Consider the following 18,384-nt stretch of genomic DNA (forward strand, 5'->3'; position numbering starts at 1 on the left):
ATGTAAGTTAAACCAAGCTGTTACCTAAATGAGGTCAGCCCCATCATGCCCGCACGCTGCAGCAGCGGCCGAGCTCCCAGCCGTGCTGGCACGCGTCGCTGGCAGGCGTCAGATCCAGAGCGTGCTGTGGCGGCTGGGCATGAGGGGCTGAGTCAAGGCATGCCCTTTCTTCTCCCCTCTCCTCTCTCTCCAGCCCCTGTACTCTCCTCTCTGCCCCTAATTGTTGCTGGAGCCTGAAACAGCCACGTGTGATCATAGATCCGATCCAATCTGCAGTCGCTAGCTAAAGAAGAGCCAGCTGTTGGGTGGTGGGATTGGGACAGCCATATCATGACGGTTCCATTTACTTTTCCTTCCTCTGCCATGTTGTTGGTTAAAATGTTTGATGAGTCTCCAGCTCCCATCAAATACCTGCTCTTTGCTTGCTGAGTGGAGCTGAGCAGGCAGCTGAAGACAGTGACAGGCAGGAGCTGGCATAGGGGAGCAGGGGCAGGAGAAATTACCTGAGCATCGCTTTAGGGGAAGCCTGGGGGACAGCTGGGCTTGCACTGAGAATTGGAGAGTCGGGACTTATCTACTTGTTTGGTTCTTTTAAAGCTCAACAAAGTCTGGTGTAAGATTAGTTTCCTGCAGACTTGTTCCTTCAGGAACATGATGTTTCTGTCTAGATGCCAGGGCATGGCAGAACAGCACCTGAGGATGTTCTCAGACAGATACTCATTTTTTTGCTGTTGTAATTGTTCTTAATTGGTTATTAACTTCGATCCAGTTGGGGAACAAACTGGCTCTGACCTTGATGGGCTCCACAGAGGCCTGGCACTTGAACAGCAGTGCTGAGACAGCATGTGAGCCAACGTTGGGTGTTTGTTCCTTGGGGCATTAACTCCTTGTTCACTGCTCCCCTGCTCCACTCCCTGCTTTTTTGAATGTCAAAGTCCTTGTAGTTGATGTTTATTCTTAGGTTATTTTTGTGAATCTGTTAGACTTTGTTTTAATAAAACAAGCTGAAGTTTGAATGTGAGAAGTGCCTCTGCTTGCCCACTTCTAGCAGTCCCAGGAAGCACGTAGGTATATTTACACAGTGGACACTGTTGTCCACAACCCTGATTGTAATACATCAGGCTGTGAAATCAGGGCCGCCTTTCTGTTCCCTAGTCCACCTTATAAAAAAGTTACCCACAGTTCCCCCTCTTCCAGGGAAACTCAGATGCAGGTGAGTAATCCCATGTCCTGTAATGTGCTTTGCAATGCTCTAGGCTTCTATCTGGGTCATGCGCTTGCAGCAGTGCAGCGTGGTGGGTGTGCTGGTTGTCGCAGAAATAGGACCCCTCGCCTGCCCATGTGGAGCAGAGTCTCATTATGCAGAGGTCAAAGAGGAGCGGTCCGGTGAGGTTTAGTTTAACACCTTGCTTTGCCCCATTTCTTGCATCCAGGGTTATGCCCAAGAATGTCTTTATTTTGTGCATAACCTGTTTCAATTTTTCTCCACTAGGCGTGAAAAGGTCATATTCCCCACCTTGGTCATGGGTAAATGAATTCATTTGCAATGATAAGCTGCATGCGTTTTAACTTGGTGCTTGGAGGTGCAGAGTTGGTGGTTATGCTAACTGCATGAAGTAGTTCTTTTAGCATTACAAACTAATAGTCCATGATCAAAGCCTGAGGCTATAATCTCTCTCTTCTTACTCTGGATAAACTTCTCTGGTGCTGTCACCTGTTGCAACCATAAGATTGAGTGCTGCTTGCTTTCTTGATCTAATCAATATTTCTTCAAATACGTGCATGTTTCCAATTGAATCGGTCAAATCGGAGATACAGGATGAAGTATCGCTGCTGTTAATCTAGTTAATTTTGAAAGTTAGTTTGCCCTTTGGTCGTGTTTTTCCTTCAACGTTTTGTTGGCTATTGGCTTGCCGATGCTCGGTTGCCGTGGCTCTGGCTCACGGGAAAGCAGGCAAAGGCACAGATGTGCCGGGAGCCAGCCAAGGTGACAGAGCGGTGAGAGGACAGCGGGGTCTGAAGCACATGGCTAGAGTTGAGGGAGTCTTGGAGATAAGGTGCTAAGTACAAAATACAGCTTGAAGTAAAGATTAATGAGTAAAAATCTATTTTTCAGAATCACAGGACACAAAGAGCGGTTGGAAATGGGCACAAAGTCCATGCCACTGTAGGGACAGGCAGTCAGAAACATCCATCAGAAACCACTCCAGGGGACGTTTCCAGCAGGGACTGGTGCTTTTGGCTCCCTTTGAAGCACCCTGGAGCCCAGTCTCTCAGGAAGCCCAGAGCAAGGGCACAGCGCAGGCCCCACAGAGCGTCGGGTCGGGTCTGAGGGATGGGGAAGCGAGGCAGAAGGCACATGATCTGGCTGGGATTAGTCATTGCGAGCAGGTTTCCAGGCCACTGGGCAGTGTCAGCTCCGTGCAGCAGCCCCGCACGTGTGCCAGGCCCGGGCAGAGCGGCCGAAGGCCGGAGCGATGTGTGTGCTCCTCCTGGCACTGTCTGAGACCTTGGAGACCGAGCACAGGGACTTCTCTTCCCTGCTCTCTTCTGGGAGGTTAGGCAGGAGTCATCCAGCACATCTTATTTGTTATTTTTTACAGTTGCTCTGTCTATCCTATTTTATTTTCCTTTAATGCTGTTTCTAACTGCAGTAATGCTGACTTCTTTCCCTTTATTTGTGCATTTTCGTGTTATCAACAGAAATCCATGGCTGGGTAAGACCTCAGTAAGCTCAGCCATAATGCCAGCTTTCAGTATCCCCCCAGTTGCTGCTACTATTTGAAGCTTTTTCCGGTGCCCCACTTACTGAACTGGCTTTCAGCAAATCAAAGCCACTGCTTTATCTTTATTTCTGCACCAAGGGCAAGTTTGGGCCAGCAGGATGCAATGAACAATGCAGGTAACTGACTCCAGGAGCTGATCCGGGGAGAAGCTGCCACAAACAAGCACTGTGTGCTGCCTTCCTGCTCTCTTTTTTTAATTAGCAAACAACGGGGAAACCTCAAAAGGCTTCTAAATGGGGTTTCTATCTTTTCCATCTTCAGCAGAAAGCCTTCTCATGTCTGCCTTGTGCATCGTAGCACTGTGAGCACTCCACATCTTGTGCTGGTTAACACCCGTAGCACTTAATGCTTGTAGCACTCATCCTCTTGCTGTCCTGGCTCTGTGATGGGGCTTGGTCTCCCTTCTTGTTTCAGGCATCACTGGATTATTTGTGACACAGGTGATTTAGGCAGAGTCCTGTTATGTCCGTGTGGCATCTGTGCTGAGCATCTGATGGCTTCTGGCCTTGTTCCTGTACCTCTGGGAGATGGAAAAAGGCACCCAAGCTAAGCATGCCTCTGAGCAGGAGCTGAGGAGGGTTAGAGATGTGTCGCTTCATTTAGAAGGAGAAACTGCCTGTAGAGGCAGGTCCGTCGGATGGTGATGGCTGCAGGGAGGCGTTCTCGCCACAGGCAGAGTTTGGATGCTGGAAACCCACTTTGGGAGCAGTTGGTGCCCCAGAAATAGCAATATTTGAGAAGTTTGTATTGCTTGTCCTGTCCCTGCTGTAGCGCCATGTGCTAAGGCCACGCGTTGGGTTTTGATTCAAATCCATCACGTCGGGGAGGCAGATAGGCGGCGGCACGGAGGTGCCTGGTGACAGGGAATGCAGCTGGCTTGGTGCAGAGGGGAATAATGTGCCAAGGTTTGAGCACTGCAGGGACGTGGCCCCTTCTGCCCAGCCAGTGCTGCGGGGGATCGCTGGGTTTCAAGGACAGGCTGCGTGGAGAGCGATGGCACTTGCTGTGGGCTTGAAAGGGATGAGTTGCCCTCCCCAGCCTGCCTGTCCCACCGTGCTGCACTGGAGGTGGCACGGGCGGCAGGTCCCGGTGGAGACCGGTGCTTGTTCAGCCGAGCCGCAGACGCGGCCAGCCGGCCCAGCGTGCTGGCGTTGGCCGAGCCGTATCCTGCACGTGGCAGGGGCCGGGTGCCGTCTCACAGTGTCCGTCCGTTGCAAAGAGCGGCTCTGAAACGTGACAGATCCGTAGAGCTTGGCTTTTTCATGACTCATCAAACACGAGCACTTCCAGGCTGCTGATGTTAAGTGTCACTTTTCTCTAACCCTTTCAAAAGGGAGCAAACTACCACATTTTAATCCTGCTTGGTGGTTGTGTGGTTTTTTTTTTTCCCCCTGTTCTACTTGGCAGGGGTGCTTTCTAGCTGGTAACTATTTTGCAAAGTCATGTTGGAATCAGGTTGGCTTCATGTCCCTTCATCCAAATGTGAATAGTGGGATACACCTGCCCTTAAGCCTCTCCCAGCAGCTCTTTATTGCGTGCAGCCGGGGAGGCAGTTGCCTTTTGAAATGTATCGAAGCAACACTCAAATGAGGATTGAAGTTTCCAGCTTAATGGTGAGGAGGTAGGAAAGGTGGTTTCTCCCTGCTCTGACCCAGGCTGTGCTAGTGTGGATGTTTAACAGCAAGATGGGGGAAGGAAACAGCCCGGCTCCCTATGGCAGTGAGCTGCGTTACCATGGGAATCTGTCCTTGCCAGCAAGCGTTGAGATTTTAGCTCTTCATCTGCTCTTCTGGAAGGATTTTGTAACTGCCCAGTGCAACGGCAGCAGCCTTCTGGGTTTGCTGGCAGGGTTTTTGCATCCCTTGATCCAGGAGGTGCAAGGCCACCAGTGAATATAAGCAGCGCAGGAACTGTGCACCGTGCGAAAGGGAGCGTGGAGGCTGCACTGCTCTGTCCTGGGCACGCTGTTGCGAGCCACCCGCGCGTGAGCTGCTGGCGCATTGGTCCCTTAGGCAGTGATGGCAGCGAGCAGGACGTGCTCCTCCGAGCGCTTGCACCGGGTGCAGCCTGGGACCCCAGAGCCACCAGCTCCCGGGTTGGCTTTTTCCTCATTAGTAGAGCCCTCGCACTTCTTTTTCTTCTTGCTTTTACTCACAGCAGCTCACTGACCTAAGCAGCAAAGGCTGTCTCCTGAAGCGTCCCTTCTCACAAACTGCCAGGAGACATCCGAATGGCATCTTCTGGGGTGCCGGTGGTCCAGGCGGAGCTGGTGAAGTGCTGCAGAGGCACCTGGGAGCAGGCGGACATCGGGGCAGGGACCTGTCCTGCCTTGCAGGGGTGTGGGGGTTCTCCCCCCACCTTCAGTATTACAAACCCGACCATGAGGACAGGGTGCTGGTTCTGGGACAACAGTGGGGGTGGACGTGCTGTGGTGCTACAGGGACGTAATCGCTTCTGGTTGTCAAGGCTGTGGTGGTGGTGATCAGCAGATGGTGAGCCTGGGCAGACGCTGTGTGTTGAGCCTAATTACAGAAGATCCATCAAAGCCGTAGCAGAGTAGAGATGGAAAAGCTGTCAGACCCACGTGCTCCTCTCCCAACCCACGAGGAAGCCAGGTTTTCCATGCCTTCACCTCTCCCAACAGCCTGGGGAGGGGGGCAACCCGTGGATCTGGGGGTGTGGAGGCACCCGGAGCCCCTGCCGCACTCCCATGGGAGGTAGCGTAGCGTAGAGGCAACTCTGCTGTGCTTTAACATGTGCCTGCCTGCTCTGCGGAGCCCGTGCTCCATTGCCGTGTGTGTGTGTCCATCCCCGTTGCTGGACAGAGCTTGCGTAGCCACCCGTGAAGGACCTGGGGACGCAGGTGGAGTCGGCCCCAGCCCCGCCGCACGTGGTGCCGCAGCGCAGTGCTGCCTGCGCAGCCCTGGGGGCCGCGCATTGCTCACAGGCCTCTGCAAACGGCCGCTCCCGGGCAAACAGGCAGCAATTAAGAGGGAAGGGGAGCTGATCGCGGGGACCAAGCCTGCAGCGCTGCTGTGCCTGGCGCCTTCAAGTAGCCCCAGTGGGCTCAGGGTCTGCACCGGAGCCCCTTGTCCTCCCAGGCTGGTCACCTTGGCCAGCACGTGCCTGCAATGGGTTGAGCACCCACCCTGCACGTGTTCCTGGCTGTGAGTGAGCACCGATCCTCGCAGCCAGAGGTGGGAGCCCTGTCGCGGTCATGTGTTGGCCCCGCGCCCGCAGCCACTGTACAGTCAGGGTGATGGATGCAGTGAGGAGGGAGGAGAGGGGTCTATCTTCCAGCTGCTGGTGGTGGGGAGAGGTGAGCGGTGCCATCTCCTGGGGCTGCTCATCACTTAACGGCCTGTCTCTTGTTGCTTCTCAGGGCAGTAAACGGCTTTGATCAAGGTCCCCCCGGACTGGGAGCATCCCGACCATCCTCAGCGCCTGGCATGCTCCCCCTGAGTGTATGAGCCCGCGGGAGGTCGTGTTCGGACTTGCGGATGCTTTTCTCAGCCCACCAAGAGAAGAACTGCTCCCGATTCTTCCCCATTCCCGCCCCACTGGAACACGACCCGCACCGTGCTGCCAGAGGAGACCCTGTGCTCACGGCCCTTCATGTCATGTTAATACAGTTTATTTTCTCCTGTTGCTGTAGCGGACGTTCTCTGACTTGGCTCCACGCCCTGTGCTGCACAAGCTGAGACACGCAGTGCTCTCTTTCAGGGGATGCAGGAGTCTCGCTCGCCAAACCTCGGCCAGGCAGTCCTTGGCCCCTCGCTTTATCTCTTCTCTAACTTAGGTTTGGCATCACACAAACGTTGGCCGCTCCTCTTAAAGGCTCCCCTTCTCCCTGCCTGCCTGCTCCAGCATCCTGCTGCTTAGGACGTGCAGCTGCTGTCCTCCCCGTACGGCTCCGATCTCTTGAAAGGGGCCCTGGGTGAGGCTGTGCCATGGCACTTTGGACGTTTGCGCCTGGGAATCGGGTCCAGGTACGTGACTGCGTTACTGCAGCTTAATAAATTACTGCCGGGCAGATGCGTGGCTGTCGCTGCTGGTGCGTGTCCGCCTCCGGCCTTGTGTTGGAGGGGGCAGGGGAGGATGGGCGTATCCGGCAGCCCTGCCTCCAGCTGGCAGCGGCGGCCGAGCCCATCAGCGCCGGGCTCCTCGGGGCCAGGGCCGAGCAGGGCCAGGGCGGGCGGGAGGGAGGTGCTGGGTGGCAGCGCGCTGGGGTGACTGTCACGGGCCCAGCGCGCGTCAGTCGCAACTTCACATGCCTTAGTGTGAGCTGGCAGGGCTGAGCGTGGCTGAAGCGTTCTCCCTCGGTGCTCCTACACCCACGCAGCTGCAGGGCAGTAATGTGTTCGGCCGCTGTAGCACGCTCACGGTGCCCGTGTGCCTGTAGCACAGCTTCCCAGCCCCGTTGTACCCTGCCTTCATCAGTCAGACTTCAACGCACTCCCCAGGAGGGACTCTGCGAGAGCGTTAGGAAGCCACTAATCCAACCGGCCGTACTGCCCATGAAACCCCCTCCCCGGACCCCATAACCATCGCACCCACGTTCCCATCTGTGTAATATATGACTGGATTTTACAGCGTCACCTACGGGCTTCTGTGACAGTTTTGGGCGACTGTGTACCTTGTGGGTCTTTCAAGCAACGTATTTGTGCGATTTCTCTGTCTATGTGCCTCAGAGTCGATGGATTTTTAAAATGAACCAGCAAACCCAGCCGGGGTTTGATCTGTGGGTTTAGGAATCGTCGTTCCCAGTCTGGTCCGTCTCGCTCAGTCGGCTCTGCAGCTCCAAGTTGGTTTATTTACAAGCGCTGAGAAAAACCATTGGCCCCAGCAGAAGGGAGGTGGGAAGTCCCCCCTTGCCGTTAGGGTTTGTATGGTCCTCCTTTCCTGTGCATCCTCTGCTGCATTTGACTGTTTACATTTGTTTTATTGTACATAGGTTTGTAAACATAATATCTTTGCCTAAGATCTTTGTACATAACTTGGGCTTTGTAGCTTTATTTATTCAAATTCTATATGGCATGTTTCAATAGGACAGTGTACCATACCACCGTGGTGACACAGATCATGATGTGGTTTAAAAAAAACCAAACAACTGAGAGTAATCTTCCAAAAATAAAGTTCTTTTAATGTGGAATCAGTGGATTTTGCAGAAACAGTGGCACTGGGTGTGTTTTGTCATGCAGTATTTTCTGCCAAGCCCCAGGGAGGGGTTGGCGGTGCTGAGCTGCGCTGCCACGCAGCTCCTCCTCCCTTTCCTTGGGGCGTTTCTTTGTATTTCAGTTTGTGCACACGGGGGAACAGGGGCTGCGCAAACACCGTTCCTCAGCTGTAGCCTCTGCTCCTGGCACGGAAAGTCCTGGTGGCTCAGCTGAGGCCTGGGTTTCAAGATTCGATTCGGGGAAGAGTCGGGGGAAGTGTTAGAGGCCTCCAGCTGCAGCCTCTGGGGCTTTTTGCCTCCTCACAGTAGCTGAAAGCCACCTCCTCTGCCGCACCGTGGGGCCCTTCCCCTGGGTCTGGAGGGGCCCTCGCCCCGGCCGTGCCCGCTCCCAGCTCCGCCCCCCGCAGCGTTTTCGCCTGCCGGGAAGGTCGGTGCTGCCTCTCGCAGGCCACTGGGCTCAGCTCCAGCCCCGGCGCTCCCGAGCCGCCCCGCAAAGGCAAATCCGCCCCCGCGGCAGCTGTTCCAGCACCTGCTGCCCAGCCAACAGCCGGGGCTGTGGTGCCGGAGCTACGGCCCCTGCCTCCCGCCGCTGACCAGGCAGCGCCTCGCACAGAGCCGAGGCCGCCTGCAGCCGCCCTGCTGTCTGTCAGCCACGACAGCCGTAGGGAAAAGCCCCTCCACATCCCCTGCGCTTTTCCCAGCGTGATCCCAACTACCGGAGGAGCAGCAGCCACAGCGTTGAAGGAGATCCTCTAGCAAAAGGTGTCCAGGACTGAACAGGGTTCCAGGAGCTGCTCTCTGGGACCAGCGGGGGTCCCCAGCAGCCTCTCGCTACTGGGAGGCTCCCAGAGCCCAGGGCAGGCAGCTGGAAACAGAGGCACCACTGAAGGGGTCAGAGGAGCTCCTGCCTCCACCATTTCCAACTGCCCTGTGCAGCAGAGCCGGGCAGGGGCTTCCAGCTGCCCCACCAGCCACCACTCTCTCTGCTACAAGCCCTCTTTCCCCTCATCATGTTTTTAACCCTCTCATCATCTTCCTCACTCCCACCTCTCATCTTCCTCACTCCCACCTCTCATCTTCCCCACTCCCACCTCTCATCTTCCCCACTCCCACCTCTCCCCTCCCAGGGCGGATGTAGGTCCACCCTGGTCCCCATTTTCTGTGCAGACTCCACCAGCCTTCACCCAGCAGTGGAGCCAAGCAGGGATCAGCCCCAGGGCACCCGCAGCTTTCCGCTAGCCTCAGCCTTATCCCCCGCTGTCACTACCGCAGGGACTGCGCACAGGACACCCAACCAGGAAATTTAACTCCTCAGAAAAAAGGCCAGACCCTGGCAAAGGCAGAAGGGGTGGTACTGAAGGTCAGCTCCCTTTGTGCTCCAGCTGTGCCTTGCCATTAAAGGTCAAAGGCCATTTATGCTGTAGGTCAAAATAAAAGGGAAAAAAAAAAAAAAAAACAACCCAAGCAAACAAACCAGTAAGAAGGGAAAAGGCAGCTTCCAGTCATATTCTCATTTATTAAGTCTATGCCAGCCTCAGGAGATAGCTCTTCCTGTAAGTAAACAGAGCAGGCGGCCACATCTATAATGAATAAATTTATTGTCTTACAAAAATCATTGTCTAGAAATATGGGTATACAAGAAAACAAGATATTTGCAGTCAGATGCCTGGTGGTCAACAGCCAGTTTGATTAAAAATATCCAAACACACACAACAAAACCTTTGCGACAGATGTTAAAGCTTTTAACCAAAAAAGGAAATCCATGTTCTTTGAGCGTGTGGCAGAGGAAGTTTCCTAGTTAACACTGATTCATTGTCACTAATATCAGTAATACCACTTGGACTAGAGAGGTACATGATATGAAGCACAGTCAAAATTAATACATTAAATCATTGTTATATAGGCAAATTATATATGTAACATTGTCTTAGTACTGTAGTGTCTAAGGCACTTTCTGTAATGTCAGTTTTTCAGCTATTTAAACAAGAACAACGCTAACTACTCGCTGTAATACTGTTCAAAATAAAAAAAAAAAACAACAACAAACAAAAAAAAAAGGATTCACATCCACTGGCATGTTAACTCGTAGGCAGGCAACATCCATCGCTGAACCCTGTAACCACAGGCTCCACACGAGCCCCACGCTGCACAGTACAGGCGGCCCTGCTGCTCTCGGCTGGCCAGCGGACCGGCTCCCTCAAACACCAGGCTGGCTGCTCAGGTACCACGTAAGCCTCGTCTCACAGTGCAGCCGCTCGGCTCCATGTCCTGAAGACTAACTCACTCAGCCATACATTAATAAATTAATTTTGCCTGTGTTTATGTTTATTTTCCACTGGTGTTCACATTATACTAGCCTTAATATATATACAGATCTGTTGGGCATGGTAGTAGCAGGTCTCTACAAACGCAGAAGTACTGTACAGGTGAGGAACGGTGATGCTATTTCAGTCTGCCTGTACTGCAGGAACACTAACTGATGAAGCAGGTGCTGAGAACACTTCAAAATGATATTGCAGGTTAAAAATGGACACTACTCATTCATCCCTACATTTCCCTCTAACACTTCCCAAGGGCTTTTCACAGTTCACTCGCTGATTGTGTGCTGATCACAACAATTAGGAGAAAAGAAAGATACAGGTGCAGTTTGGTCTTCAATGATCCAACAGACTCAATACAGCCAAGGGCCGTCCGAGCACAGAAGAAATGGAAGGATGTTGTCTGTACAACAAAGCATGCATAGTCATGACAATGGGTCTGTCCCAACCACCTACCCTCTGGGAATGAAGTTTCTGTATTGATAAAAAAAAGTTTCATCCTTCACATGATGCTTTATAAAATGGCTTTACAATGAGTATCTGGAAAATAGATGCACTGAACAGAGACGATCCCATTTTGTTTACTATATATAAAAAAGCAGTTGTACCTATATCTGAAGCAGGGTACAGTATGGTGAGGCTGGAGAGCCTTAAGACATAGTTGACCTATGATAAGTAACCTTGTAGCATGCCGACGTTTTGTAAGGCAGATTTAGGGCCACAAGGCAGTTCGGTGGTCAGGAAAGTCCTCCTCCTGCCGACTACTGTGTAAGAGGTCTCTGCATGCAAAGAGTGTGACGGGGCTCTACTCAGCAGGGGCCGGCTGCGCTTCGTTCACGTCGCTGCCTTTGCTCTCCGCATCGTCGTCCGAGAGCTCTAGAGAGGCCCCTTCGATGTGCAGCTGGCGTCGCCCAGATCGACTCGAGGAGAAGGTGATGGGGCCCCCCCTCCTGCGAACAGCAAGCAGACAGCGATTGCTGACCGGTCACGTCTCGCTCGCAGCCCCAGTCCCGCTGCTGGTGGCTGCCCCTGGAAGACCTCCCCTGCTGAGCCGGGGGGGAATGCGGCGGCTCAGCCCCAGGCCACCACGGGGCACATTTCACATGCGGTGTTTTGAAACCCTCTCTCTGACCAAGGGGTCAACACGCTGTGCGCACACACGTTCTGGTACTCTGGTATTCCTGCTTAGTTTATACCATCACCTTAACTCGGCAAGTCCCAAGTAACTTAAAATATTGTCTCTGTACAAGCACCAAATGCAGACCAAGTACTAAACAGAGCGGGTTCTCTTAAAAAAACAAAAACAAAGCAAAAACCACACAACACAACAAACCCACAAACACAACTGACTGCTCATTTGTAAGCGCTGCACTGCACCCCTCCTGCCATTCCCACAAGCCTGCCAGCTCAACTCCTCGTCCTGTCGAGATAGCAAAGGTGAGGCTGGTGCAGAACAAAAACTGACTCCCATCTGTGCTTGACACAGACCTCGATCCCAAAGACCTGCTCTCAAGGAAAGCGCTGGAACACTCCCACCAGAGTGGGTCAGCAAAAAAGGGATCAGAACCAGCCGCTGGAAAAGCACGACTGAGCTGTCTCCTCTGTCACGTTCACCTACGGCTGGACTGAACCGGCGACCCCAGGGAACCTGCCAGTGTCAGCTCCAAGGAGTTCAGGCCCAAGAGTTGTCAGGAATGTCCCTGTGCTCTGGCAGCTTCTTTGCTATCGTCATCAGGTTTGGTCAGCAGTTCCAGCAGGCTCCAGTTTGACCCATCCCCTAACGACAGCAGCTCTGCTTCTGCAGTGCCACAGCTAGATGCTCCCTAAGGATGCATTACGGAGACAGCCTGGGGGGACCCAAGGGCTTAGATAAAGCCGTGCCCGCTGCTGCTGGCACCACTTACCTTAGCCTGTTTTTCAGGGTGCTGACCTCCCGGCTCAGGCCCTCGTTAGCTTCTGTGGCATCGTCCAGCTCACGCTGAAGTTTACGTCGGGAAGCGTTTGCACGTGTGGCTTCCTCTTCAGCCTCCTCCAGCTGGCGTTTGAGCTGCTTCATTCTGGCATTTGCCTTTTCCATCTAAAATACAAAACCAGGTCATCAGGATCAAACTCAGCAGCTGCATCCCCACAGTTTGAGAGGTCAGAAAGGTTAGTTAACACCCCGTCCTCCTCGGCCACCCCAGCTGGAGATGAACTATCAGCATCACTGCAGACTCCAGTGTGGACTCCTGGAAACACTGCAGAGCGCCTGGGTCTGGGATGCCAGGGTACATAGTGGACCATCACACCAGAGCTAACACAGGCAGGCTTTGACTGCTACTCTTGGTTTAGTGATCAAGACAGGGGTTCCCTCAAATGTTTTCATTAAAACGCTTCTCAACAAGCCCTTTCTACTCCAAGTATGGTTTTATTTGTGTTTTCTGAGAAACAGGCCTCAAAAGCTAAGCCCCTCCACCTACCTGCTCCTTGTACTGGTCTGCGTGTCGACGCTCATCCTCCACCTGCATGAAGACTTCTTTCAATTTCTTCTCTGTACGACGCACCAATTTGTTAGCAGCTGCTCTTTCCCTAGAATAATCAAAAGCCATAATTTGTCCCAGTACTTGAAGTCTAGGAACACAAGGTCCGTCCTTTCTAAAAGGCTCTTGTCTCATTGTGTAACTGATTCTTGAGTCCTCTTAACATACCTGCCACCATCAACAGAACTTGGGTTTTAATATGCTGGAGGCTGGATGGGATGCAGTTTTGAAATAGTAAAGTATTAGCACTGGAGCAATATGAATATGGTATGCATGCTAAAGAGGGATAGAGAGGTGCTTCTTCACAATGAGATTCAACAGAGCAGCTTTAAGTTATTGCTAACCAGCAACACGGTCCTCCCACAGAGCTAAAAGCACAAAAGGATTGGAGACGGTGACAATACAGTCCACCTTCAGTCTTTCTGGGAGGAACTAGCTAAAAAAAAAAAAATATTTGGAGGACTGAGATGGAAAGGACAGGCAGGAAGTGCTCACTGGAGAAAGCAGACTTCTGCAGAGCACAGAATTCATCTCGACTAACTAAAGCTGTCAAGCCTACGCTGTTCAACTTGCTTCCTCTAACCAAAGAGACCAGGTGTCTCAAGGGGATGTTTCGTCTTGTCTTGAGAAACTTCTGCAGCACGTTGTGGATCCTGGGACTACAGTCAATTAGCACCTGGTTAACTTCAAGAGTTAATTCAGCAGTTTCAGTTACAGAGCAAATAGATTCTGAAACTTTCCACCCCAGTCACTTTACAGCTGTCTTGTTAAAGTGTGTCCCTTAAACAGTAGGTTTCCAGATAATAAACCCTAATGCCTGTGCTGTAAGGTAACATCTCAGCCCTACAAAAATCTTAAGGCATGGAGATTTCAGACATTCAACTGACAGAGCAAACACAGGCAAACAGATTTTCTTCCTTACTTGGCTTCCTGCTCAAGCTGTTCTTCTAGCTGCACAATCTTGGCTTCTAGAGTAGAAATTGTTGCCTTGAACTTAGACTTCACAGATCCCTCTAGTTCCTGCAGCTTGGCTTTCAGCTCTTTGTTCTGCCTTTCCAGCTGTTGCCGTGCATTTTCGCTCTTCTGGGCAGCACTCCGCTCCCCAGCTAGCTCAGAATTAAGTGTGTCAACCTTTCAGAGGAGAAGAATAGAAGATCGTTTGGTGCTATTCAGAGCCTCCACTTAACTGCACACTGAAACACAAATTGCCCCAACAGTATTGCCAACAACGGATTCACCTGCAGCGTGGTCTTTCGGAACCGCTCATTGAGAAGCTCCATGTTGCTCTGCTCTTCCTCAAGCTCTTCCTCCAACTGTGCAATACGAGCTTCCAGCCGGCGCTTCTCATCCAGCAGTGCTGACCTAGAAAGGAAGTATTTGGGTCAAGACATGTTCAGAGCCGATACAAACCGGCTAGTTTGCTTCTGATAGTTTAGGCATTGCAAATTGTCATGAGAAGCTACTGTGTCAGCAATTCTCTTCATAACAACAAGGAATTTTTATCATGAAGACAGGTCAATAGAGAATTTGCAAGCATACTACTGAGAACTACAGCTGCTGGTGCCTGAAGTTCTTCAGATGCATCATTAATACATTTGATGACTTACTTTCCTGAAGCACTGTTTGCAATCTCATCAGCCAACTCATCCCTTTCTTGCTCAGCATGACGACGGGCTCTTTCCGATGCAGCAAACTCCTGTGAAGGTTTAGGAAGAGATTCATTACAACATTAAGAATCTCAAAACTTCTGCAAACAATTTAGCCTTCTAATAACTTCCAGGAGATGCTGTGAAATGCGATATCCCTGAGGTCTTTTAATGGATAAGCAGAAGCAACAGCTGTAGAACCTAGCAGGACACATCATCTTGATACCTCCCCCCTTAACTGCCATATGACTACAATGGATTTACTTCTCCCCATCCCTGAAGTGTTCCTTGCACAAAGTTAAGGAAAAAAAAAAAAATCTGTGAACATCAGTAACACTCAAGCCCTAAACAGCAGGAGAAAAACATTCTGTCACATGCTCTAATAAAGACATTCACAAAGTGGGCACTAAATTAGCAAATTTTTTAGGTTCTTACAGAGTACATAGCATGAATGCAAGCGAAGTATAGAAAATAAAATCTTTAGCACAATAGTATAAACAGCACTGAATCTCATATTATAAAACCGTTTTAAGTGGTAGAAACACCCACGCGTTCACTAAGAAGGACAATTAAATGCACTGCAAGGGCAAGACTGACGAGTTTGAAGTGCACAAAAGAATGACATGGAGAAGCTCTAGTAAGTTGTAGGTTATCTGTAAAGGCTCAAACGTAAGTGTAGTGAAATCTGAACGATTGCTTCAAACTTCGGTCTGCAGCTAATACAAGACAAAAAAGAGGCAGTCTCTCACATAAGGCAATTCTGCTGATGTTTGACCTTGGGGCAGACCAAGGAGATAATGGGAGATAAGTGATAGGTAGCCAGACTTAAAGCTCTTACATAAATTGCCAACAATGAGGGAACACATGCCCATAAGAGGGATGAGGACCTAAGAGGGCAGAGTGATAAACCTCCACAGACTTAAATGGTCCACTGAGGTACTGGAGAGACTGTCCCTTTTTATGTATTCACAATAATCAACTTCAGCACTGACACTGCACTGCACCTTTCAGAGACTCTCAAACCACCTTGCAAATTTTAGTGAGGCCTTGAATCTGTTTAAGCAGTAGTAAAGCTCTCCTGCTACCCAGGCAGAGAAATGAAGTCCAGACTACTAGAACGATTCCTACAAAGCCACAAGAAGTTCACTAATGACCTGGGGCAGAGAAAGTTCTCCTGGCTCCCACTTGTCTGTTCAACTCACTACATTGCTTTTTACTTCTTTTACTCTCTGATCTTCGCCTTACTCTAGCAAGAAAAACAAATTTCTTGGATTTCAATCTCACCTCTTGGAGCTGGAGTATTTCTGCTTCAAGACCTTTGAGCTTCTTTTCACTCTCTTTGGACTGCGCAAAGATCTCATCTCTGGATGCACGGGCTTCTTCCAGCTCCCGCTGGTAGTCTTTCATTTGAGCCTGCAGTTGGAAAGCAGAGGAAAGAAAAAGCCATGCTGCATTAGGACAATCACAAGATTTATTATTAGCTCTGAAGCATTTTGGCCCTTAAGAGGCAAAATCTTCCTCCCAAAGTGGCTTCATTCCATTTAAATGCATTTTCAGTTCTTATTTTCATAGTAAAACTTCATTTTCTCATCTTTCCATCACTCAATTTCTTGTCAGAAATATCACATTATAAGACTTTACCTCATTTATCTGGCATATGTCGTGGAGGAAAAAACTCTAATAAAGAGCTGCTCAATTACATTTGTCATGAAACTTATGGAGAGGTAAAGCTCATGGAATGACTTGTAAAAAAAATTTACTTAAAATGACTAAAAAAACCAAAACTTGTTACAAGTATGCAAGGTGAGAAACTATTCACCGTGCAGAACTAACACAAAGCACCATTTTGCACACCTAGAAGCACATACTTATGCTTCTCTTAAGAAACACCGTTAACACAGACTGAGATCTTAATCTGCACGAGCTTGACTTGAGATGCTAAGAGAGTAAGAAAGTTGGAGAAACTGCATTTAAGTTGTACCTGCATCTTCAGAATACCCCAGTCATGAGACCACTTATTTCAGGTGCTTGTTTGAAAGCGTATAGAGATCAGGTATAAACTCCCTAGCTGTCCCGTCCTCTTGAAATAGAGAAGCCAGGTACTGCTAGGTACCAGCATTTCTCGCTTTAACCTATGCTCCCTCTTCACCCAGGGCTGAGTTCCAGAATTGCCCTCATTCAGTTGAAGTAGGATTTGAAGTAGGGTTGCCAAAGAATAAAATGGACAGGGCAGAAAGGCAATTTAATTTGCCATATGCTTTACATGGTCTTCCATGGCCTCATACTCCTGCAGTTTTGGGCCATGGCACTGAAAATTTTTGGCAAAACTGAACTGTACCAAATGTTGAATATTTTTCTGGGAATGGGAAATAAATCCTTCACAGAAGGACTGTTTTTTTTCTTGCCAAACTAAAAAGAATGGGCAACTTGGAGCTTTTTAAAAGCAACTAAAATTTACTCCTTTTTCTCTGGAGCGTTTTTGGCTGAAAACGCCTTAAAAAGTTCAACAACTTGAAGAAGCAGCAGTCAGCAGGAGCTGAGCTCAAATTAGTAAATTCAAAGTTACAAACAACCACAAATTTTAAAAATGCAGCCTAGAAAGCAATACTCAGTAAATTTTTATGCACAGTGTTGAAATAAAGAAAAAGATGACTCCTGAATAGAAGTACGTGGGGGACAATCTTAACTCCTTACCGACAAAATGATGAGAGGAGTTTTGAGCAGGTGGTAAGTTCAGGCCAGATACTCTATGACATATGTCAGCATAGTCAATTCTGATACTCCTTTTGCCTTCAATATATTTAATGAAAAGCAACACCCTTGTCAGACTGTCACCAGGAGAGAAAGCAGCTCAGTTGATTAGCTGTGCCTACCTGGAGCTTACGTAGCTGTTTGATTGCTTCATCTCGAGCCTTGTTTGCAGCTTCTATCTGACCTTCCAAGTCTTTCAGATCCATCTCCATCTTCTTCTTGGCTGCCACGGCAAGAGCCCTCTGTTTGCGCTCATCTTCCAGTTCTGCCTCCAGCTCTCGCACCTGTGAAATCAAGGCGTTTAACAGGCTCAATTCCAGGAATGGAGCAAACACAAAACCCTAACAAAATGGTCGGTGACTCCAAAAGGTCTTTGCAGAGCAGAACATTACTCAGTTGGAAAAGACTACAGAATGCAAGCTACATGGGAATACACTGCAGATGGCAAAAACAAATCCACAAATTGGAAGCAGAGATCTCTGAACTGACAAAAAGGAAAACAAAGAGAATAACTCAGCATCTGAAGCATTTCCATTTCATCTGTTCAGCCACTTAGCGATCAGCTTCTTGCCCAGCACATCTAGCCACATTTAGGTATCACTCTAGGGCAGATGTCACTTATTCTGATTGAACCACTAAGAGGAAAATAAGAAGCAGAACCACATTATTTTCTCAAGAAAAGAAAGAAATCATTCCTTTTGAAACAGCCGTGCTACTAGCATATATATACCAACAACTTTTTTTCAAAACGAAACAGAAAAGTACCTAAGCAGCAAGCCAACACGAACTAAGCCAAACTTATGCAAAAATAAAACTGAGCCAGAAATGCCACAGGTTATCAACATGAAAGAATATATTTTGTTTTGAAGCAAGCCTCCCTCCTCACGCGAGGTCAAGAGCTCTTGCCCAGTGCAAGACAATAGCAATTTTGCATTGCAGGAAACTTCAAAAACCCTCCAGGCCATGTGTATTTCTAAGAGATCTCTATATTGGTGATTCTTAGTAATTGTACATTTTTGTTTATTGTGATAAATCTTGAAATATTGGGTGTTTTTTCCTCAAAGCTTAATGTTAACTTAGAGCCATCTTCTCTTACAAGCATGAAATTTTAAAGGCATTTCTTGAGTCTCTTCTGATCTGCTTGTGTTACTAGAATTCTTAAGTCTGGCAAATCTGGAATCTTTGCCA

At 49.6% G+C, this 18,384-nt stretch overlaps 2 protein-coding genes across 5 annotated transcripts in view; one reads left to right on the plus strand and one right to left on the minus strand.

Moving 5' to 3' along the window:
- Positions 1–7,938, plus strand: part of NDEL1 (nudE neurodevelopment protein 1 like 1) — a 29,209-nt gene extending 21,271 nt beyond the window's left edge. For both annotated transcript variants that reach the window (XM_075169775.1, XM_075169776.1), the window contains exon 9: positions 6,169–7,938. In XM_075169775.1, coding sequence (XP_075025876.1) covers positions 6,169–6,256 — 88 coding nt within the window. In that variant the 3' untranslated portion in view covers positions 6,257–7,938. The remainder of the gene's footprint in view (positions 1–6,168) is intronic.
- A 1,603-nt stretch (positions 7,939–9,541) lies between these two features.
- MYH10 (myosin heavy chain 10) overlaps positions 9,542–18,384 on the minus strand; it is a 104,233-nt gene continuing 95,390 nt past the window's right edge. For 2 of the 3 annotated variants that reach the window (XM_075169773.1, XM_075169772.1), the window contains 8 exons: positions 17,319–17,480; positions 15,730–15,858; positions 14,407–14,495; positions 14,038–14,161; positions 13,722–13,930; positions 12,740–12,848; positions 12,185–12,357; positions 9,542–11,230 (listed from right to left, as the gene is read on the minus strand). In XM_075169773.1, the coding sequence (XP_075025874.1) occupies positions 11,086–11,230; positions 12,185–12,357; positions 12,740–12,848; positions 13,722–13,930; positions 14,038–14,161; positions 14,407–14,495; positions 15,730–15,858; positions 17,319–17,480 (1,140 nt within the window). In that variant the 3' untranslated portion in view covers positions 9,542–11,085. Of the gene's footprint in view, positions 11,231–12,180; positions 12,358–12,739; positions 12,849–13,721; positions 13,931–14,037; positions 14,162–14,406; positions 14,496–15,729; positions 15,859–17,318; positions 17,481–18,384 lie in introns of those variants that run through there. The other variant, XM_075169774.1, reaches the window with a different exon arrangement.

Source organism: Calonectris borealis, chromosome 20, assembly GCF_964195595.1.
Source record: "Calonectris borealis chromosome 20, bCalBor7.hap1.2, whole genome shotgun sequence".
NCBI classification, from domain to species: Eukaryota; Metazoa; Chordata; class Aves; order Procellariiformes; family Procellariidae; genus Calonectris; species Calonectris borealis.